General features: G+C 44.3%; 1 protein-coding gene across 1 annotated transcript in view; it reads right to left on the reverse strand.

The window, feature by feature from the left end:
• The window catches only part of LOC311102610 (AT-rich interactive domain-containing protein 1B-like), a gene marked incomplete at both ends in the record, with an annotated part of 135,870 nt that extends 118,639 nt beyond the window's left edge, over window positions 1–17,231 (reverse strand). Inside the window, one exon of the mRNA XM_084143978.1 lies at window positions 15,972–17,231. Coding sequence (XP_084000104.1) covers window positions 15,972–17,231 — 1,260 coding nt within the window. The remainder of the gene's footprint in view (window positions 1–15,971) is intronic.
• Between the last annotated feature and the right edge of the window lie 3,236 nt (window positions 17,232–20,467).

Raw genomic sequence — 20,467 nt, forward strand, 5'->3', positions numbered from 1 at the left:
AAAGAGCTTAACAGAGAGATGCATTCAAAACAGCATGGACCCAAACAACATGGACTAAATTTCTGCCAACAACAGCCCAGCTCTCGCCACACCAGATCCATGCCAGTAAGTCAACAGTAATGAATTGTCAGTGTTATGCCAGGCCTGTCATGGTAGTGCCACTGCCAGCAGATCCACCCATTCATTCTACCATTAAATCCTCAGAGCCACATCAACAGATGATCAGACCTATCTCTGCTGGCTGGCTGGTGTCTGAGATGTCTTAGAGGAGAGCTGATATTGATGAGGAGGAGGCGGAAGAGGAGGCGGATGCTGACTGTCTCTCCCAGCCTATCTGAGGAGCTGGCCTGCGCTGTGTTGAAGTGCTAGACGCTTCACTTCCTGCCAGCAGGAACCCTGAGAAAGAGCTTCAGCAGCCACATAGTTATTTCATGTAAGGGAGGGCAGTCGTGGCACAAGAGGAATGTGCTCCACTTTCCCTCCCAGTCAGTCAGTCAGAGACGGAGAGCCAGGCAGGCCAGGCAGAGAGGCATGCTGCTGGAGAGACGAGGCGCTGGGCCGGCCAGCCGTTACACAACCATATGAAAGAGGGAAAAAACACAACAATAACTCCATCGCCCCAGGGAGAGGGGAGGCTATGAGGCTATTTGTTTATCGAGAAAATGTGCTGTGTTTTTTTCTCTCTCTTTAGAGACCAGGCCCGCCATAAACACTGATATTAAATATACACTAGATATTCAGGGGAATTACCATCTAGGCTAATAGAATGGTCTGGAAGGGGAAGTAATAGTTTTCGGCTCCAATAACTATAATTGAGGCAGAATTATCAAGTGTGTTTATGAATTAGCAATGGCTATTCCCGGTAATGTGTTCAGAGAAGGGGAAAAATACATAAGTGAATATTAAGAGGAGCAATAGATACACAAATGAAGCTAAAGGCTCCTCTGGGCAGAACTATACTCTCTCCTTCATCAATCAGCCTCTCTGCTTCTAGCTGTTATAATAAACAGGCTATTCGGCTGCTGCCCTAACCATAGAGCAAGAAGAGCATGGTCTCAAGTAGAATTAGAAAAATGGAAGACTGCGCACTGTTACAGTATAAAGTATGCTCCTTAATTATAATGGCAATGTTTTAACCCTTAGGTATTCATCAATCCATTTGGTGTAATAGGTTCTATCACTTCTCAAGTACAGCATTCAAAGCCATAGTGCAGTCTAAGAGAATCACCACTTCACTACAGGGAATGAGAGAATGACATTGTGCTCTGTGTTTTGGACCCCAGCCCAGTCCTCTCTGGATGTCCATTTTTTCAGCGGAGCGATCAATCACTTATAAAACAACAAACAGATATCCTGACCTTCTATCCTCTGGTGGCTATTAGATACTCATTAAAAGTCACCTGAAACAATTTAAACCAAATTGATTTCATTATCGGACTCCTCACAGAGACCGTCTGATAGCTCAGCGGGAAATGTACAAAGTTAATTAGAAAATAATATATTTTCATTTATTTAATTTTTTTCCATTTATAAACGTTATGTGCTGGCTGCTGTTCGTGTATCACTGCCAGGACATTGTATGGATGAGGCAACAACAGGCTGGTGAATTGATCGCACTGCACACTCGCACTGCTCACTGCGTTCAGAAACTGAGGCTGGATGGAGAGGGGGTTGGAGAGGGTGTGTGTGTATGTGTATGTGTGTGTGCGTGTAACAATAAAGCAGGTCCCCCCCTGCCACCCCCCTCCCAAGTGGCACAAGGTGAGAGCGTCAGGGGGTTGATTGTCCTCCTAATGCCTTGTGCCCCTGGCTGAATGGGCTGGTCGACCTGGGAGTGCCCCGGAAATGGGCTGGCTGTGACTCCCACAGCCTCTCCACGCCACCCCATGCGAGCGTGCTCAGCGCAGGCCGCTTCCAATCTCTTAAGACCTCTGAATCAATCAGCAAGCTGGATGAGAACATGGGCTGCTGGTGCTGAGCGATCAATGACAGCTGGCCTAAAGCCTAATGCATGTCCAGGCACCAGCCACACACCCAGGCTCCAGCCACACACCCAGGCTCCAGCCACACACCCAGGCTCCAGCCACACACCCAGACTCCAACCACACACCCAGGATCCAGCCTCACACCCAGGCTCCAGCCACACACCCAGGCTCCAGCCTCACACCCAGGCTCCAGCCTCACACCCAGGCTCCAGCCTCACACCCAGGCTCCAGCCTCACACCCAGGCTCCAGCCTCACACCCAGGCTCCAGCCTCACACCCAGGCTCCAGCCACACACCCAGGCTCCAGCCTCACACCCAGGCTCCAGCCTCACACCCAGGCTCCAGCCACACACCCAGGCTCCAGCCTCACACCCAGGCTCCAGCCTCACACCCAGGCTCCAGCCTCACACCCAGGCTCCAGCCTCACACCCAGGCTCCAGCCACACACCCAGGCTCCAGCCTCACACCCAGGCTCCAGCCTCACACCCAGGCCTCTCTCAGCCTGAAGAAGCCTAAGGCTGTGGAACTAAGGCTGTGGAACAGTTAACTAATCCTTTATTCATAAACACTTACACTGTCAATATGCGCCCTGCTCTGGACAAGCAATTAGGTGACAAAAATAATCACCTTCATTTCTGTTACTTTTAATAGACTACAACTATAACATGTTTTATTGCTGTGTTTTTAAAGCATAGACATATTAAAGCATTGAGAAAGTCCAAAGCAAATCCTTAAATTGCACTGCACGGTCTGTTTCATTTTACCATGTGTATTTGTCTTGGAAAGTGGACAGACACTTGGCAATACTTCTACTGTAGGAAGAATGTGTTGTTTGATCCATAGATAGAAAGACAATAAGAGGGAGAAGAGTCCGTCCTACACAATTTACTGTAATAGTCCCAAAGTCTCAGTACGCCCAATACAGACCCAGCAGTAAACTACACACCCAACACAAATGGTTCAGGTCTCACCATAAGGGTTCCCATGTTTCCCCATGGAGCTCAAACCCTCTATCTTACCTCAAAGCCAACACCATCGTCAAGTCACAGAGAATGCAGACGTTTTATGGAGGGCAGCCCCGTCCCGGAGCTTTGATCCAGCAGGCCAGACAGGGGTTGTGGTGCAGGCAGGCAGCCCATCTGGGAGGCAGCAGGGGTAAGTGGAAGCACATTGAGCTGCTTTTACAGTTTAAAGGCTCCGAGCAAGCCGCCATTCCTCTGCTAGGACCACTGGCTGAGGGCTCCACTCAAAACATACCTCAGTCAGATGGAGGCTTGGAGTCTACAGAGAGTTCAACTGTGTGTGTGTGTGTGTGTGTGTGTGTGTGTGTGTGTGTGTGTGTGTGTGTGTGTGTGTGTGTGTGTGTGTGTGTGTGTGTGTGTGTGTGTGTGTGTGTGTGTGTGTGTGTGTGTGTGTGTGTGTGTGTGTGTGTGTGTGTGTGTGTTTGTGTGTAGAGCAAAACAATTTACAATTCCTGTTGTGGTCAATCTCCAATATCTTTCAAGTCAGTCACAAGTAACAATATAAAAACAAAATGTCCATCTCTCTGAGGTAACATGGCTTTCTCTTCCATCTCACAAATTATTCATGACAAAAGCTCAATTTATTCATTCCATTCTGTTTACTTTATTACTCTACTTTTATTCTCCTTTTTCTCGCATTTGTTTACAAGAATAAAATCCTGACAGAATGATCCTCTCCACAAGTAAAATAAATCACAGCACTCACACATCATTCAAATTCAAAGAAACATTTAAATTATAGATGATTTTCCCCCAAATACGCATTTCATTAGCATTTCCTGTCTCATGTTCTCTCTCAACCACATGCGGGAAGGAGGGAGAGATATAGGGAGGGAGGGAGGGAGGGAGGGAGGGAGGGAGGGAGGGAGGGAGGAAATGGGAGCAGGCTCACAGTAAAGCAGGACGTGTCCTCTTTCCCAGGCCTAATTTAGGATTCAATTACAATAGTCTTTAAAAGCGTCGACTTCGCAATTAATTATTTTAAGATTAGCCTGACAGTAATGGGCTTGCCACCAACGCTGCCCGACGCAAGACGGCTCGGCTCAGCCACAAGACCTTGTTGCTTCTCTCTCTCTCTCTCTCTCTCTCTCTCTCTCTCTCTCTCTCTCTCTCTCTCTCTCTCTCTCTAGAGAAAACATAGATATATAAATCAGTCTTCTACCATTCTCTCCCTCTCTGTTCTTTTTTTTTTTTTTTTACATTGTTGTGTTATATTCTGTTTTTACCTCCACTTTCTCTCCCACTCGCTCTCCTTGGCACACGATTGATATTACTACGCTGGGCTGCTTTTATGAGCCACTGGGGCCCGCCGTCAGCCCCAGCCCGGGAAAAACGCTGACGGATGGCCCCTCTGCCGCTGCCCGCCCGCCACCCGCCTGCCACTGCTGCGAGGCGTTAGCAAAAAAACGTCCTCCGCCACTTTGATTGGAGGCAAGTGAAGCATTTCTCTTCCCCGCGTCTGCACCCCTTTTCTCCTCTCTCTCTCTCCTCTCCTCTCCTCCTCTCCTCTGCCCCCCCCCCCCCCCCACCCTCTTTATTTCTCGCTGCCTGCCTGCCTGCCTGTGCGCTTGGAAATGAATGTCTCTCCCCCCGGCATCAACCAGCCCCTATTCTGTTTATTTAAATATTTGATATGTAAGCAGTCATAAAATAAGTGTCATAACACGGGGAGAATGATATGCGGAAAGTCCATTACGCATAATGGTTTCTGATGCACACAGGGCCCATAGTTTAGCCCAATGGTGCACGTGACAGGCCTGAGCAGGGAACCAACAGGGAATAGATGGGGCGGAGGCGCCCGACATGCAGAAACCAGAGCTAGCTGCATGCTCAACTAAACATCAGCACAAGGCAGAAGGCAGGGGGGACCTTAACACAAGGAGAATAGGACCGCTCTCATGCACTATTTATCACTGAAACACACATTCACAGGACTCCACAATACTCATCCATTAGGACATATTATATCATCTGTGTCCTCTTCTGTAATTGAGATTCTTCTGCTCTATCTAATTTATCTGCCAAGTGACAGACGCCTCTTACCCTTAGTTTCCTGCTCCTCAGTGCCACTCTGAACAATGTAATATTGACCCAGCTGAATTTCCCAGTTGGACAGCAGCAGTGCTCTCATTGGAGAAGGCCCATCCTAGGAACACAATCACTTCACTTTCTCCCTCTTCTATGTGCCCGGCCTCATTTCCCTCTCATTTCTCCATGTGGCAGATGGTTTTTATCGGCCTACATGTGCAACACCCAGAGGATTACAGCTGATGAAGATATGAAGGTAGAAATTAAGTAAATATATTTCACAGTAGACCTAAGTGATAACAAAGTACAAATAAACAAATAAAGGGCCCTGATTGGTAAAAAAACTGAGAGAGAGACGACTCTGACCCTGGATTTCTCCTTCATCCCAACATACTATATAAATATTGAAAGTGCATATCAGCATAAAAATATATGGCCTAATTAAGAAAATAAGGGAATGTGAAGATGTTCATTAAGGTGATGGTATTGGCCTGGCATTTCAAACATCCTCTCTTTAACAAGCGCCCATCATGCCAAAGGGCTGTCGGGGGGAGTGACACAGGGTTAGGGGTCACAGGTCAACAAGGGGTGTTTCCACTGACCCCCAAACCACAGTGACTCGCCAAGCACACACACACACAAACACACACACACACACACACACACACACACACACACACACACACACACACACACACACACAGGCTAAGGACCTCCAGAGCCCAGGTCCCCTCGTCCTCCAGCTCTTCACCCCTCCAAGCTCTTAATTATCTCTAATTGAACTGATTGTCTTTTTTCCTCCTCTCCTATAATGGAACTATTCATCTTTGATGGTTAATGAGTGCAGCAGGCAGCAGGCAGCACCACAGCACAGTCATCCACTAACTAACTACAGCACTGAAGGTCAACACCAAAGACTGGCTGACTGACTGGGGAGGAGGACGGAGAGGAGAGTTGACAACATTTTGGGAAAGAGGGCGAGAGCAATAGTAGAGGACAGAGAGTGAGAAGGGTGTAGAAATAGGAGAGAGAGAGAAGAGAGAGCTAGAGAGAGACAGAGAGTGAGAAGGGTGGAGAAATAGGAGAGAGAGAGCTAGAGAGAGACAGAGGGTGATAATGAGAGAGACAGTGGGAGACTGAGGGAAGACATTTTAGAAATGCTTTCCCTTCAGATTGCAACAACCACTAAAGCTATGTCTGCAATTCTGTCAATGTCACTGGGGGTTCCAGAATTTTCTGAGAAATGTGCATGTCTGTGGTTTCCAACACATAAACAAATAGCTACACAAACACAGAGAAAAATGATAATACTCTGTATGCGGTGTAATATAATACTGTACATTTGGTATAAAAAGCCTTCTCTTACAGTCAACTCCATTTAGGTTAAATGTCAAATGTCTCAGGGTGTCATCATCACCCGCTACCACATCAGTTTGAAGACACCCAGGTCCCTTCTAACCCAGAGCATGTCACAGCCTCCCCACTGGGCAGAGCAGCCCGTTGATAGCCCAACTATGGATTATGCTAATGTAATCTACATCAGAGCAACCAGCATCCCCTCTGACATACAGCTGACATTATAGTAACCTTTACATGTTGATTCAACAATACCAATAGATGTTCATCAAGAAGACACAACATGGTATCGTGGAGGGAGGTAGTGTTACAGCAAGCTTCTGTTTCATGTTCCCAGTTCAGTTAGCTTTTAGTGAAAATATACCATAAACCTATTATAAACTCTGATTTTGCATTCCATTTTAAATCAGTTCTAGGTGCTTTTGCTAAAACAATATATTTTCAGTGAATTTACATATTGATATATCTGCAAGCGTATTTCCAAACAAATCCTTCCCTTACTCCCAAATTATTTCTCAAGATTGCACAGAAACACTTGAACAGGGTTATTGAGTTTGTTTGCGAGCACACTTACAAAGACACAACATCCATATTTTCTTTACAAAGACACAACATCCATATTTTCTTTACAAAGACACAACATCCATATTTTCTTTACAAAGACACAACATCCATATTTTCTTTACAAAGACACAACATCCATATTTTCTTTACAAAGACACAACATCCATATTTTCTTTACAAAGATACAACATCCATATTTTCTTTACAAAGACACAACATCCATATTTTCTCATGCATTTGTGCTGATGTCCAGTCAGTCAGTGCTTTTGTGGCCTACGGTGTGTGGGGATCTAGATGATATAATTACAGTTTGAATTGGTGTAAATGACAGCCTGTTCAGACAGAGGTGGTCAACACAGTCCCACATCTGACCACAGACTCTAAATCATCTCTCATCATCATCATCATCATCATCACACCTTCACATACGGTCACCAAAGCAATAGTAACAGTTGAATATTATTCATCAGACACATAAAGCCTCGTGGAGACAAGCAAACTGCCTGCCAGACTGCCATGTCTCAATGTGACAGATGAACAAACTAAAGTCTACAGCAGCCAGGCAGAGAAGTGTGCCGATCATCACACACACACACACACTCACACACACACACACACACACACTAAGTGAGTGCCGGCATATCATCTAGCATTCTCCCCATGGGCAAAGGGGAAGGGGATGATGTCAGAATGATACTGATATACTCTGTGTATACATATTGTAGCATACAAACACCTCTCGCTTTTCTCCTCTCCTTGAAACCCCTGCCTATCTCCTGTACTGAGGCAGAGGGAGAGGAAGAGAGAGAGGAAGAGAGAGATGCAGAGGGAAGGATATAGAGGTAGAGACAGCCCCACTGGGGTATATCCCCTCCTTTCCACTCCCTTTAACCTTCCACTGGAGGACCACAGGCTTAGAAAACACCCAGGGGATCAGAGAATAGAGAGAGGAGGAGAGGAGAGGGGGAGCAAGAGAGGGCTAGTGGGGGAGACAGGCGGGCTGGAACAATAACAAGAAAGAGAGAGAGAGAAATTAAAAGCAAAGAGAGAGAGAGAAATCCCTTTTCCTCTGAGAGGAGGGGGTGTGTGTGCTCTGCTCTCCTCCCATTCACCGGCCGCACGTGGCTAATTTGCATGCGTGAAGGTCAGGGGGATTGTGGGAGGTGAGTGAGGCCACCGAACTGGCTCCCTGCCCAGCCCTCCCCTCCTTCCCGCCAGCCAGCCAAGCCGCCTGCCCCACACACACACAGCACCCCACTGCTGGAAGGGAATATGATAGCTCCAGGGTACCAGAGAGAGAGGGGAAACCATGGCCGGGCTAAAATCACCCGACCAACCACTCTGGTCGTAAACACACATTACTGTATTTCCATCACTTTCTTTTGACTTTCTTTTGAGGCTGGGGCAAGTTTCACATGGAGGGCTTTAAATACTCCCCTGTTCACAACTCTCTCTCTCCCTCTCTCCGTCTCTGAAGTCAGCCCCATGCCTCAGTAGCCCTGTGTGAGTTCAAATGCGGCTGTCGCTCGCCGCTATATTTCCATCCTTTTCCGATTGCCTCACTCTCTCTCTCTCTCCCCAGAAAATACCCTCTTCACACCCCTGCTGGGAGGAATAACCAGAGAGAAGCTTGGCTGGTGGAGCTGAGGCGGTGGTGACAAGAGCTTCCCTGAAGTCTCACAGACAGACAGACACAGACAGACAGACACAGACAGACAGACACAGACAGACAGACAGACACAGACATACAGACACAGACAGACAGACACAGACAGACAGACACAGACAGACACAGACAGACAGTGCAGTTTGGGATTGGGAATAAACTCAACACACTATCACAGTTTATTGTGAAATAGACACAAATTACTTATTCGAAATTCGTGACATGCACACGAAAAAGTCAACTTTTTCATGTGTATTACACGATTTTCATCACAATGCATTTTGTGTGTATGACACGCTTTTCTTTCTTCATAACGCATTTGTATACATTACACAAATTCCAATTTGTTGTGGCTAACGTTAGCTAGGCTAGGGGTTAAGGTTAGGGATTAAGTTAGGGTTAGGGGTTAGGGGTTAAGGTTAGGGTTAGTTAACATGCTAGCTAAGTTGTTAAAGGTTTAGGATTTAGGTTAAAGGGTTAAGGTTAGGGGAAGGGTTAGTGAACATGCTAAGTAGTTGCTAAGAAGCTAAAAGGTAGTAAGTAGTTGCAAAGTAGCTAATTAGCAAAAATGCTAAAGTTATCCATGATGAGATTCCAACACACAACCTTTGGGTTGCTAGACGTTCACGTTATACGCCCTTCCATCCTCCCCGACCAATGTCCCTCCTATCGTTTTTGTCTTAAGTAACCTACTGTCTTTATCTGTAATTGAAACGCACAGTATACAAAATCGTGTACTGCACACAAACATTTTTACTTTTAAGCAATTTGTGTCTATTTCACAATAATCTGTGATACTGGGTTGAATAAATTAGCATCCTATGCTCCAAACAGCCAAAACCCAAACAAAAATAATACCGATCTTTTATAATTAGGGAACTGCTCTGCTTCAAGTCATTTGTCTGCTAACCTTTGACTCTGTTTGTTATAAGCGCATCACAGGCCCGAACAAAAAGCTACAATTATTTTATTAGCAACTAATTATACGCACAGTCGACGATCCGACTGGTCAATTTTTTTATAGCAAATCGGAATTAATTGGCATTTTAAGAAAACCACGGGCAGTCCTGGGATAACTTAGCTGCCAATTACGCTCCTGAGCATTGTGTTTTATCCTGTAAAAAAAACCTGGCCGTCTGTCAGCCCCTTATCGGGAGCAACAGAGTAAATTAACATTTCACTGTGTTGTTCCTAATCAGCCAGCGCTAGGCTGAGCTAAACTGGGCTAGGAGAGCCTGAGATGTAAACAAACCAGTATAAACAAAGCATGGAGGACGAGCAAGGGAAGGAGCGAGCACTGGAGTTGAGGCTGGCCTGGTAAACTAGTGCTGACCAGGCTACTTCTGTCTGAAACCCACTGCGCTGTCACACAAACACACGCACACAAGCACACACCCAAACACACAGACATTCAAACACCCCCCCACCAATTAAATACAAAATAATGTGCACACAAACCCAGACAGACAAACAAGAATATGAACATAAAGCTAGACATACAAGGACACACAATCGAACATACACACTACTGAAAATAAGTTTAAAAGACAAAAAGGCATTACTAGACAGATAATAAACTAAGCACTGTGTTAAATCAGTGAATACTAAAGTGAGAACAGTTGATTTTTATTCAAATAACTTTTTTTTTTTTCTTTATTGACTAAGGTATTCTGATTGACCTATTTGATGAAGCACCAGTCCTGTGCATACGGACCAATAAATGAACAGGGTCTCTGTTCCTCTTCCCGTTTCCTCAAACAAAAAGGCCAGAGTAATTTAAAATTTAAATGCCATTTAAACGTGTGTGTGTGTGTGTGTGTGTGAGTGTGTGTGTGTGTGTGTGTGTGTGTGTGTGTGTGTGTGTGTGTGTGTGTGTGTGTGTGTGTGTGTGTGTGTGTGGTGTGTGTGTGTGTGTGTGTGTGTGTGTGTGTGTGTGTGTGTGTGTGTGTGTGTGTGTGTGTGTGTGTGTGTGTGTGTGTGTGTGTGTGTGTGTGTGTGTGTGTGTGTGTGTGGTGTGTGTGGTGTGTGTGTGTGTGTGTGTGTGTGTGTGTGTGTGTGTTTGCCTCCCAGTCTGTTTGTTGGTGGCTGGCCAGAGAAGAGAGCGGGAAACAGGCTTGTAAATGAGAAAAGTGTTCTCCTCACACAGCTTGCTCCTGAAGAGAGGTAGTGGGGGGAAATTTAACTTGAAAGAGAGAGATTCTGCCGACAGGTGATTTAGGCATGTTTAAACAAACACACACACACAATTTGAGGTGCATAAACCCAGATCATGGGCCAATTTGGAGAATCCACACTAGACTGGTCCTGACATAAAGCCCCTGTGGGTGAACTGAGGTACAGCTCACAGTCGATTACAAACCTGTTTTTCCACGCAAATACAGTATCTTTGTTGATATGGAACGGCAAACACACAACCTCTACTCTGGGGTTGAAATAAAATACATTATACTATTGTATGAAAATATATATGTTATAACCTGAGTTCAATTACAAGCAACCTGTGCATAACATATTGTACATAATTATATTTTTTTCATTGATATCCTCTAGAGATATCTTCTGCCTGTACATTCATGTGTATGATCTTGTGTACTTTTCTGCACACATTATCCAATCTTTAACCAACAGAGGTCTTTAAGTAATAGGGCCAAATATCATTACTAAAATGTATTTACCAATTACAATTTGAAAGGAGTTATTCTCTGAGGCTAAATGAAAGGCTTATTATCTAAATGGCTGCCCAGCTTGGCTACGGTATGCATCATATCCAATCATTACCTTCCAAGGACTAACTATTATTATAGCCACTGCAGTTCATAATGTTTGGATGGCACGGAAAATTGTAATAAATACATTATATAGCTATTCTGAAACCTGACATAATCTTACAAATGACTTTGAATTATTTTCCTGTACAGTAATGTAAGACAAAATGCATGACAATGTGTGGTGTATGATGTATTGTAGATGCATAGCACAGTGGTTGTTGTGCATCCAAAAATATTATTAACAATTGTGGCTTGAAAACTATTGTGGCATGTGGTAATATAGGCCTTCACATTTCCTAAATTATGACTGTACTAAAACTACTTCAGACAAATAATTTATGATCTGTTGAATTACATGTCTAAGATACAAAATATGGGGTATAATTACTATGGAATTACTAGGCCTACTACAATGATACATGTAATCAAAATCCCCCATGTAAACAGGTCTGGGAACTACAGTAATGTACCGTTTTGTACCGTTTTGTACCGTTTTGTTTGGAAGAGGGAGACAGAGTGAGAGTAGGCTACACCTCCACTTTGCCCTGGGGTCAAATATCTGGGTCATATTCAGCAGAGCGCATCATTGAGAACAAAAATGTATTCACACATAATAACACAACCAGAGGCATACTGTATGTATACCACTCTTCTTTATTCTATAGCTTAGAAGATAGGGCGATATGACCTAAAAATCATATCTAGATTATTTTGTATGTTTTCTCTACATAAGATTTGTTGCACAATTAAAGGTCAATACACTGCATTTCAAACAGTCAGGAATAATCTAATGAATTATACCTAGGCTAAATATAAGCCTTCTACAACTATAAGACCCACTAATAATTTAATTATATAATTTTTTTGTATTTTACCCCCAATTTCGTGATATCCAACTGCGATCTTGTCTCATCACTGCAACTCCCCAACGGGGTCAGGAGAGGCGAAGGTCAAGTCATGCGTCCTCCAAAACATGACCCGCCAAACCACGCTTCTTAACACCCGCCCACTTAACCCGGAAGCCAGCTGCACCAATGTGTCGGAGGAAACACCGTTCAACTGACGACCGAAGTCAGCCTGCAGGCGCCCAGCCCGCCACAAGGAGTCGCTAGAGCGCGATGAGCCAAGTAAAGCCCCCCTCGGCCAAAACTTCCCCTAACAAGGACGACGCTGGGCCCTATGGGACTCCCGGTCACGGCCGGTTGTGACACAGCCTGGGATCGAATCTGGGTCTGTATTGACGCCTCAAGCACTGCAATGCAGTGTCTTAGACTGCTGCGCCACTCGGGAGGCATAATTTAATTATTTTATCAAAATAGTTTAACCTGCTTTTTTGCAATAATCACTGTATATGCCATTTTTGTTACAAATTTAACCAGAACGATGCACATCCACTAATAATGACCAACTTATTGTAGCAGGCATTATAGAAAATTAACACAGGTCTCAAACAATCTCTCAAGCACAAGCTCACGTGCTAGTGAATAGCCAGCTAATCTTTATATTTCAAGTCTAGCCAAATTGGATCTATTTGCTTGCTAACAAGGTAGAGCAGTTGAACTGTTTTGAATAGACCCTCCTGTCCGTCTCCAACTATGAACAACATAGCCTGTTCACTTTGTTTAGATATTGAAATCAAGTGGCCGACGGGGATAAGAAGATGCTTATTTCTCAGCATGAGAACGAGTTGGCAATTCCTTATATAAATGCATATTTATATGCTGATTGCACATTTATAGAACACAGACTAACTAGACAGTTAGCACAAAACAGTCTGTGCAGGGCCGGCTCTACCCTTTTTTTCTTTTCTTTTTTTTGTGCTCCCCTCTTGACTGCAGAGAGAAAAATGTACATTTTAAAGTGAATTTCGTGCAATTCTACACATTTTGCCATGGGGCGTAGAGAAAATGTTGCAGTCAAAAAGTTATACAGCTGCACCATCGAGAGCATCCTGACTGGTTGCATCACCACCTGGTTTGGCAACTGCTCGGCATCCAACCGCAAGGCGCTACAGAGGGCAGTACGTACGGCCCAGTACGTCACTGGGGCCAAGCTTCCTGCCATCCAGGACCTCTATACCAGGCGGTGTCAGAGGAAGGCACCAAAAATTGTCAAAGACTCCAGCCACCCTAGTCATAGACTGTTCTCTCTGCTACCGCACGGCAAGCAGTACCGGAGCGCCAAGTCTAGGTCCAAATGGCTCATTAACAGCTTCTACCCCCAAGCCAAAAGACTGCTGAACAGTTAATCAAATGCCTACCCTGACTATTTGCATTGACCCCCCCCCCTTATGAATTTTTTCGCTGCTGCTACTCACTGTTTATTATCTATGCATAGTCACTTTACACCTACCTACATGTACATATTACCTCAATTACCTGGACTAACCTGTACCCCCACACATTGACTCGGTACCGGTACCCCCCTTTTTCTTTTTTTTTACTTTAGTTTATTTAGTAAATATTTTCTTAACTTTTATTTTTCTTAAAACTGCATTGTTGGTTAAGGACTTGTAAGTAAGCATCTAACTGTAAGGTCTACACCTGTTGTATTCGGTGCATGTGATAAATAACATTTGATTTGATTTGAGTTTTAAAGCACGTTTTCTGCAGTTCTACACATTTTGCCGTGGGGCGGAGAGATATTTTTACAGCTATAAAGCACGTTTTCTGCAGTTCTACACATTATATTTTGGCATGGGGCAGAGAGAAATTTTAGCAATTTAATAACACATCAATGGGTGCCCACTGGAGGTCCCAGTTTAGATAACTGGCTAGACTAACTTAACAATCTAAAAATTGTTAGCTGACATGGCTAATTAAGTGACTGTCAGTGACTGATAAAACAAGAACAAAACTGCTGATGCACAATCAAATTTCGAACTTGCACCTTGTATATTCCACTATTCTAACTTTCAACAGTAAATTGAGACCCGAATGAGTAAAAAAACAGGGCCCCCCTGGCGGCCCAGGGCCCTAAGCAACCACTTATGTCGCCTGGAGCCAGCCCAGAGTGTGTGGCTAAAATGCTGCTAGTGGTATGTGGTACAGCAATGCAGCAGACAACAGTAACTGAGCATTAATTTTCCACAACATGTTCATTCATTCTCTCGTTTTCGTAGGGTCTGCTCTGTTCTACATTTTGGGAGTTGAGACATAAAAAGGGTATCATTAGAAAGGTTAGGTTTTCACCTATTACAGTAAAATAATGTATCTAAGTGTTTCAGTGTGCATATGACCGATTCTGTTGGACCAAACCTCAAATGGAAATAGGGAGTTTAAACTGCTTGTTGTCAGAAAGGAAGAAGTTATGTTTCGTCTTTATTGTGAGTGCGAGGGGGAGGGAGGGGCTTGGTGTCTGTGTGCAAGTGGGAAGGTGCACAGTGCACACAGCACAGAAGGAGCGAAGGAGATGAGACCAAAAAGACATAGAATGCTCATAAAAACGAACAAAAAATAAAAACCTAATTTGGAACATTGCCCTATAACATAAATTCGAATTAATCGAATTAATTCGATATATCGCCCAGCCCTATTAGAAGACGACATTCTATTCTGTGAATGGTCCGTCCCCCTCACCATGCCCCGGGTCGCGCACCTGAACAGAGGGTTCAGCTCGATTTACATTAGCAGCGCTCAGCACCCAGTGGGGAGATTGAGAGCCAATCAGATGGCAGATTTGATGTCAACTCAGAGGCAGCGGTCTGGAGAGTATTACAGCCACTTTACCTCCAATTCAAATTCCAAACCTTGCGATGGAGACTAATAGCGCAGGCGGACAGCGTGATACACAGACACGTCTAGCCTTTGACAGTCATAGGGGCTATTCTATTTGTGCAAACATCGAATAAAAAAAATATATATATGACATTTTCAAGATAGCAATATGACATTATTGTAATTCAAACCAATATTCATGTATAAAGTCTATAATTCGACGAGAGCCTATAAAGCGCGTCCTACCAGAGGGCGTTTTGCAACGTGTCTCCAACCACGTCAGCAAGAGGGCGAATCTCCAACATCAATAATTGTTTTAATTTTTAAAATAATAATAGCATAATATTTTACACAAATAAAGCTCTTCAATACAAAAAGCTGTGGTAAATAATCAACACATAGTGTAAGCAAATGCATTGCATTGATTTTAACTAAATAAATATGAATAATTATCATTTTACTCCGTTTTACGCGCCTTTACGCGCAAAATGATATTTAGTTTTCAAGCCTTTATTTACGCTTTATGGACTAATAAATTAATTGTGTAAAATATATGTCATGAATGACTATGTATTGCACAAATACGTGACTGACAGGCTATTGTTTTTCTCGCAAGAGTGACCTTGAGCAGATCTGAAACCAGACAGTATTCGCTTCTACAATTACTTTACCTGTAGATGAATATTAGAAGTGCAATATTCACCGGCACACAGCATATTTATTTGAAGTCGTTTGACAGTGTAATAATACATGTAGCCTAGGCCTAGTGCATTTCAACAACTCTGCCAGACAGTTCATGACAGGTGTGACTCAGAGTGCCTCTCAAGTTAATGAGCTACAGCTGAGTTTGTAAATCTAGTACTTACCTGTGGTCTGCTGATACCTTGCCCTCCGTTTCCAGGACTCATGGACGGGTGATTTCTTTGTTGCCCTGGCCAGCCATGGGTTGTGGAGCCATACTGAGAAGTAATGTCTTTGCCCAAGCCGATGCCAGCTTGTTGTTGTGCAGAGGGACTGTTATAGTCTTGATGATAGCCACTGCCATAACCTCGCATCATTGGACTTGGAGACGTCAGCAGTTGGTTTAGAGTCGGGGTGGCCCCCGAGGGATGCTGAGTATGTCCTGGGAATCTCTGAAAGCCCCCAATACTTCCACCAGAACCGGAGGCAGCAGCTCCCATTGCAGCCTTGACATGGCCAGCTGGAGTGTTGCTGCCAGAGCCCATCATCATGTTACTGCCCTGTCTGGACGAGGCCATCATACCGTAGCCCGCTCCACCGTAGCCCTGCCGGTAGCCAGGGTAGTGGTTGTACTGGTTGTTGTGGTATCCTTCGTGGGAGTTGTGCACTGGGTCCATGTTGTTGGGTCCCGAGGAGTGCATCATCCCCATCCCAGTGCTTTGTCCGCCATGTTGATCATAGCAGGCCCCTACTCTGGAAGTGCCATAGTAGTTATTCAACTCAGAAATAGCGCTGTTTCCTCCTGCGCTCTGGGGCTGGTTGCTGATGTTGTTAGTCGTTGGTCCCAAGTTGGCATGTTCATACCTGGCACCCATTCGCTCCCCTGGTTTACAGGTATGATCCCCTTCACCTTTACTCAGCATCTGCTGCTCTGTCTGGCTCCCCAAAACACCCCTCTTCCCTCCGTGGTGCTGATCCTCACTCTCTCCCCTTGTCGCTTGGCTGTTGTTGATGTTGTTACTTTGTATCTGGCGCTGCTGATGCTGAGGAAACGTGTTAAATTGTGACTGCTGTTGCGGCGGTGTGAGGTGCTGAGGGGGATCTCCGCTCACATTTTTCAGTTTATGGTTTGCTATCAAACCCGTCTCCATTCCCTCCGAAGTGGTCGTCGAATTTGACGATATTATGTTATTTCCACTCTCATTCTCCCGTGTGTCAGAATTGTTATTCGGAGAAGTTGAATTTACCATGTTGAGCTCGTTTCGGTGGTGATGGTCTACATTATTCATTGTGTTAGTCCCATCTCCAGCACCAAGCATTGCTCCAGATCTCGATATAGTTCCACCTCCCGACTTCCCCGAATGTATGTCTTGACCCAAACTGCCAGACAATTTATTTTTCTTATTATTAGTTGTCGTCGGTGCTGATGCCACTTGCGCAGCCATTGTCACTTAAACATTTCAGACAGGGCCACTGACCCACGAACAGAACACTCTCACACAAAAAATACAGACAGAGGAAAAACTCAAGCAGGAAAAAAATCTTCAATGGAAAAACGAAGCTATGTTATAGCGCTGTAATGCTTGTAAAAATCGGCGGTGAAATGAGTCGCTGACAGCCGCTGCTGTGGCGCTGTCAGTGAGGCTTCATGCTGAAAGTTTGTCGTCCAGGTTTAAACGAAACTTTTTTCCTCTCCTCCAACCCGGATATGGGTAAGTGCATGTCTCCCGGAGCCCTTCTGGCCCAGCATGGCATGAGAGAGAGCAGGCTCCACCAGCTATTATCCCCCTCCAGGGTCCAACGCGCATCACATGGAAAACCCGGACTGGATTCTCCTATGTTATCCAGTGAAGGAAAGTCACTATTATTTTGCAATAGACAAATGTTGAATTAGAGCATGGTATCAGAAGGAATTATTCCTTTATTATGTTGGAACGTAGGCTATGCCTACTTCTCAGAGAGGCTTGCGTCCTCCAAAGACTGGCAGCTCCATTTTAAATTCATGCCAAGACTCCAGATCTGGGTTTGAGTGTTGCCTGCTCTACTCTGCTCTCCCTCGGCTCAATCCCGTTTCTGCAGCTCTGAAAGACAGACACGCAACCACAGAAGCTGCTGAGAGCAATAATGTTGCCATCAGAACAAGTATGTAATCACACGCTGTAACTGCCCTAGTCGAGATGTGAAATGTAACCACACACTTTTTAATCATCTTCAGCAGTTATGAGCACATTGCTTTTTATCATCTTGAGCTAAAATAGGCTCCTGAATTTAAATATAAGTGACGTCACTGCCCTTGCCTATTAGGTCCTTTTATTTTTCCTTTGTCTGTTCTCTCATCAGTTTGTTATATTTTGGGTGAAATGTATACATTTATCTAACGATTTAACACATAAAGGCTTGCACCTCGCAGTACACAGGCCTTTATAACAGAGTAACTACCAGTGGATTACCTGATGTAATCCTCTTTTTGTATTTTCTTGGAAAACAGAATTCACAATAGTAAGTACTATGTAACAGACTGCACTTACCATTCTTACTACAATATAATTGCATAAATTATTCCCCGGTATCTCCCTACAATAATGACAGGGCCTATGTAATTAATGTAACATTTAGCTAAATATAGTAAAAGCTTTTGATGTGAGAATCCTTTGAGTTTTACATGGGTAGAGGGAGAGCAGCTCATTTGATTGAGATTATTAACAGTGGCAACCCTGTATAAAATAGATATGGAGACGGCTTACTACAGAAGTATGATGATGATGATAGAAATAATGGTGAAGATAATGCTGATGATGATGATGATGGCACCAATTGAGGAACACATTTCTCGTAAATGCAAGGGTAGTGTACATTATATCCCATGTCATAGCAAGCTTTTGAACTTGATAATCTGACATAAATGCTGAGAGTGAATTAGTCTCCTCTCCCTCACCGTCATCAGCAGTCCCCATCAACAGTAGGAACCTAGAAAGACCCCTGGTGGAGACAGAGTGTAAGCAAAAGTTGACCAGACATGAAAAATAACATTGAAGTGCACCTGATGGTATAATAAGCAATAAGGCCTGAGGGGGTGTGGTATATGGCCAATATACCATGGCTAAGGGCTGTTCTTATGCACGACACAATGTGGAGTGCCTGGATACAGCCATTAGCCGTGGTATATTGGCCATATACCACAAACCCCCGAATTGCCTTATTGCTATTATAAACTGGTTACCAACGTAATTAAAACAGAAAACAAGTACCGGTGGTATACGGTCTGATATACCACTGCTTTCAGCCAATCAGCATTCAGGGCTCCAACGGCCCAGTTTATAACACAATTTATAGAAATTCAGGCACTGTTTATAACATGGCAATATGAATAATGGAAAGGTAGGCTTAGATCCCTTGCATACACTCCAAACAGACACTTGTTCGAAAGCAGAAGAGTGAAAAGAAAAGACATCAAGAGAGTCTCTTCCCTATTAGTCTTGATGGGTCCATATAGTAAAGAGTAACAGAGATTAGATCATGATAGTAAACTACACAGTCCTGACACTATCTAGCGTTTAGAACTGCCTGCCTGCCCAGACTTCACAGCATCAAGAGCAGATGGCAGTGAAGGAACAGCTTGATCAGGTGACTCTAGGACACCCTGGGTAGAGTTCACCTTTACGTTGGTGTGTGTGTGTGTGCGTGTGCGTGCATGTACGTGTGTGTGTGTGTGTGTGTGTGAAGATTCGCAAAGGACATTTTCCATGTAAATCGTCAGGATAGAAAAGCTGTCAATGCATATGGTGTCATGTATTGTTGATTACAATGGCATTGCCTATTGTTGTCTTACATGAGCATATGAGGAGGTGCAATCCAACAACCAACACCAGATTTTATGTGCAAACAGCTGCATATGTTATGCTATGCATCTGGCTGTAACAGCGTTATATTGAGGGTGTTACAAATCATTAAGAATATTATAGTTATATGTGGTTATATGATACATTGCTCTTGTATATGAAAGTGTTGCTTTGGGTGTGTCATGGTAGCTTTGCAAATAAAATATTCCACTCTGCTCATTATCAAGCACACTGTTCTCGCAGTAATCCGCAGACACACTGATCTGTTTGAATGGGAAGAGGAACAATGGCTCAGCGCATTTGCATTTATGTTTAATTTAAAACTTTCAGGGCCTCCTGATGCAGCAAGATTGAAACAATAATTTCACACAAACACAGTGAAGGGGTGGGACCAAATTAATACAGATTTGGGATTGAATGTATTTCTCAATGTCTGTGCGTACGTGTGTGTGTGTGACAGACACAGAGAGAGAGTAAGACAAGCACACACACACACACACACACACACACACACAGAAACAGACAGGCGTAGGCCTTGAATCCATGGGGGGATAACATGCCACTATTCTAGTCTGTCAGGAGGCTGGGGGCTGTTCAGGGGGAATCTGCAGGGATCTCCCCCAGCAGAGAACACAGCACAGCAGCAGCACAAGCCTTCCTGCCTGGCCAAGCACAGAAAGTGGGTCAGCCCGAAAAACAGCTCAGGATGCAGCCCTCTTCCACAGTGCCAGTGTGTGTGTGTGTGTGTGTGTGTGTGTGTGTGTGTGTGTGTGTGTGTGTGTGTGTGTGTGTGTGTGTGTGTGTGTGTGTGTGTGTGTGCGCGCGCGTGCGCGTGCGCGCGT

Source organism: Coregonus lavaretus (genome assembly GCF_964263955.1).
Source record: "Coregonus lavaretus genome assembly, chromosome: 27".
Classification (NCBI taxonomy): domain Eukaryota; kingdom Metazoa; phylum Chordata; class Actinopteri; order Salmoniformes; family Salmonidae; genus Coregonus; species Coregonus lavaretus.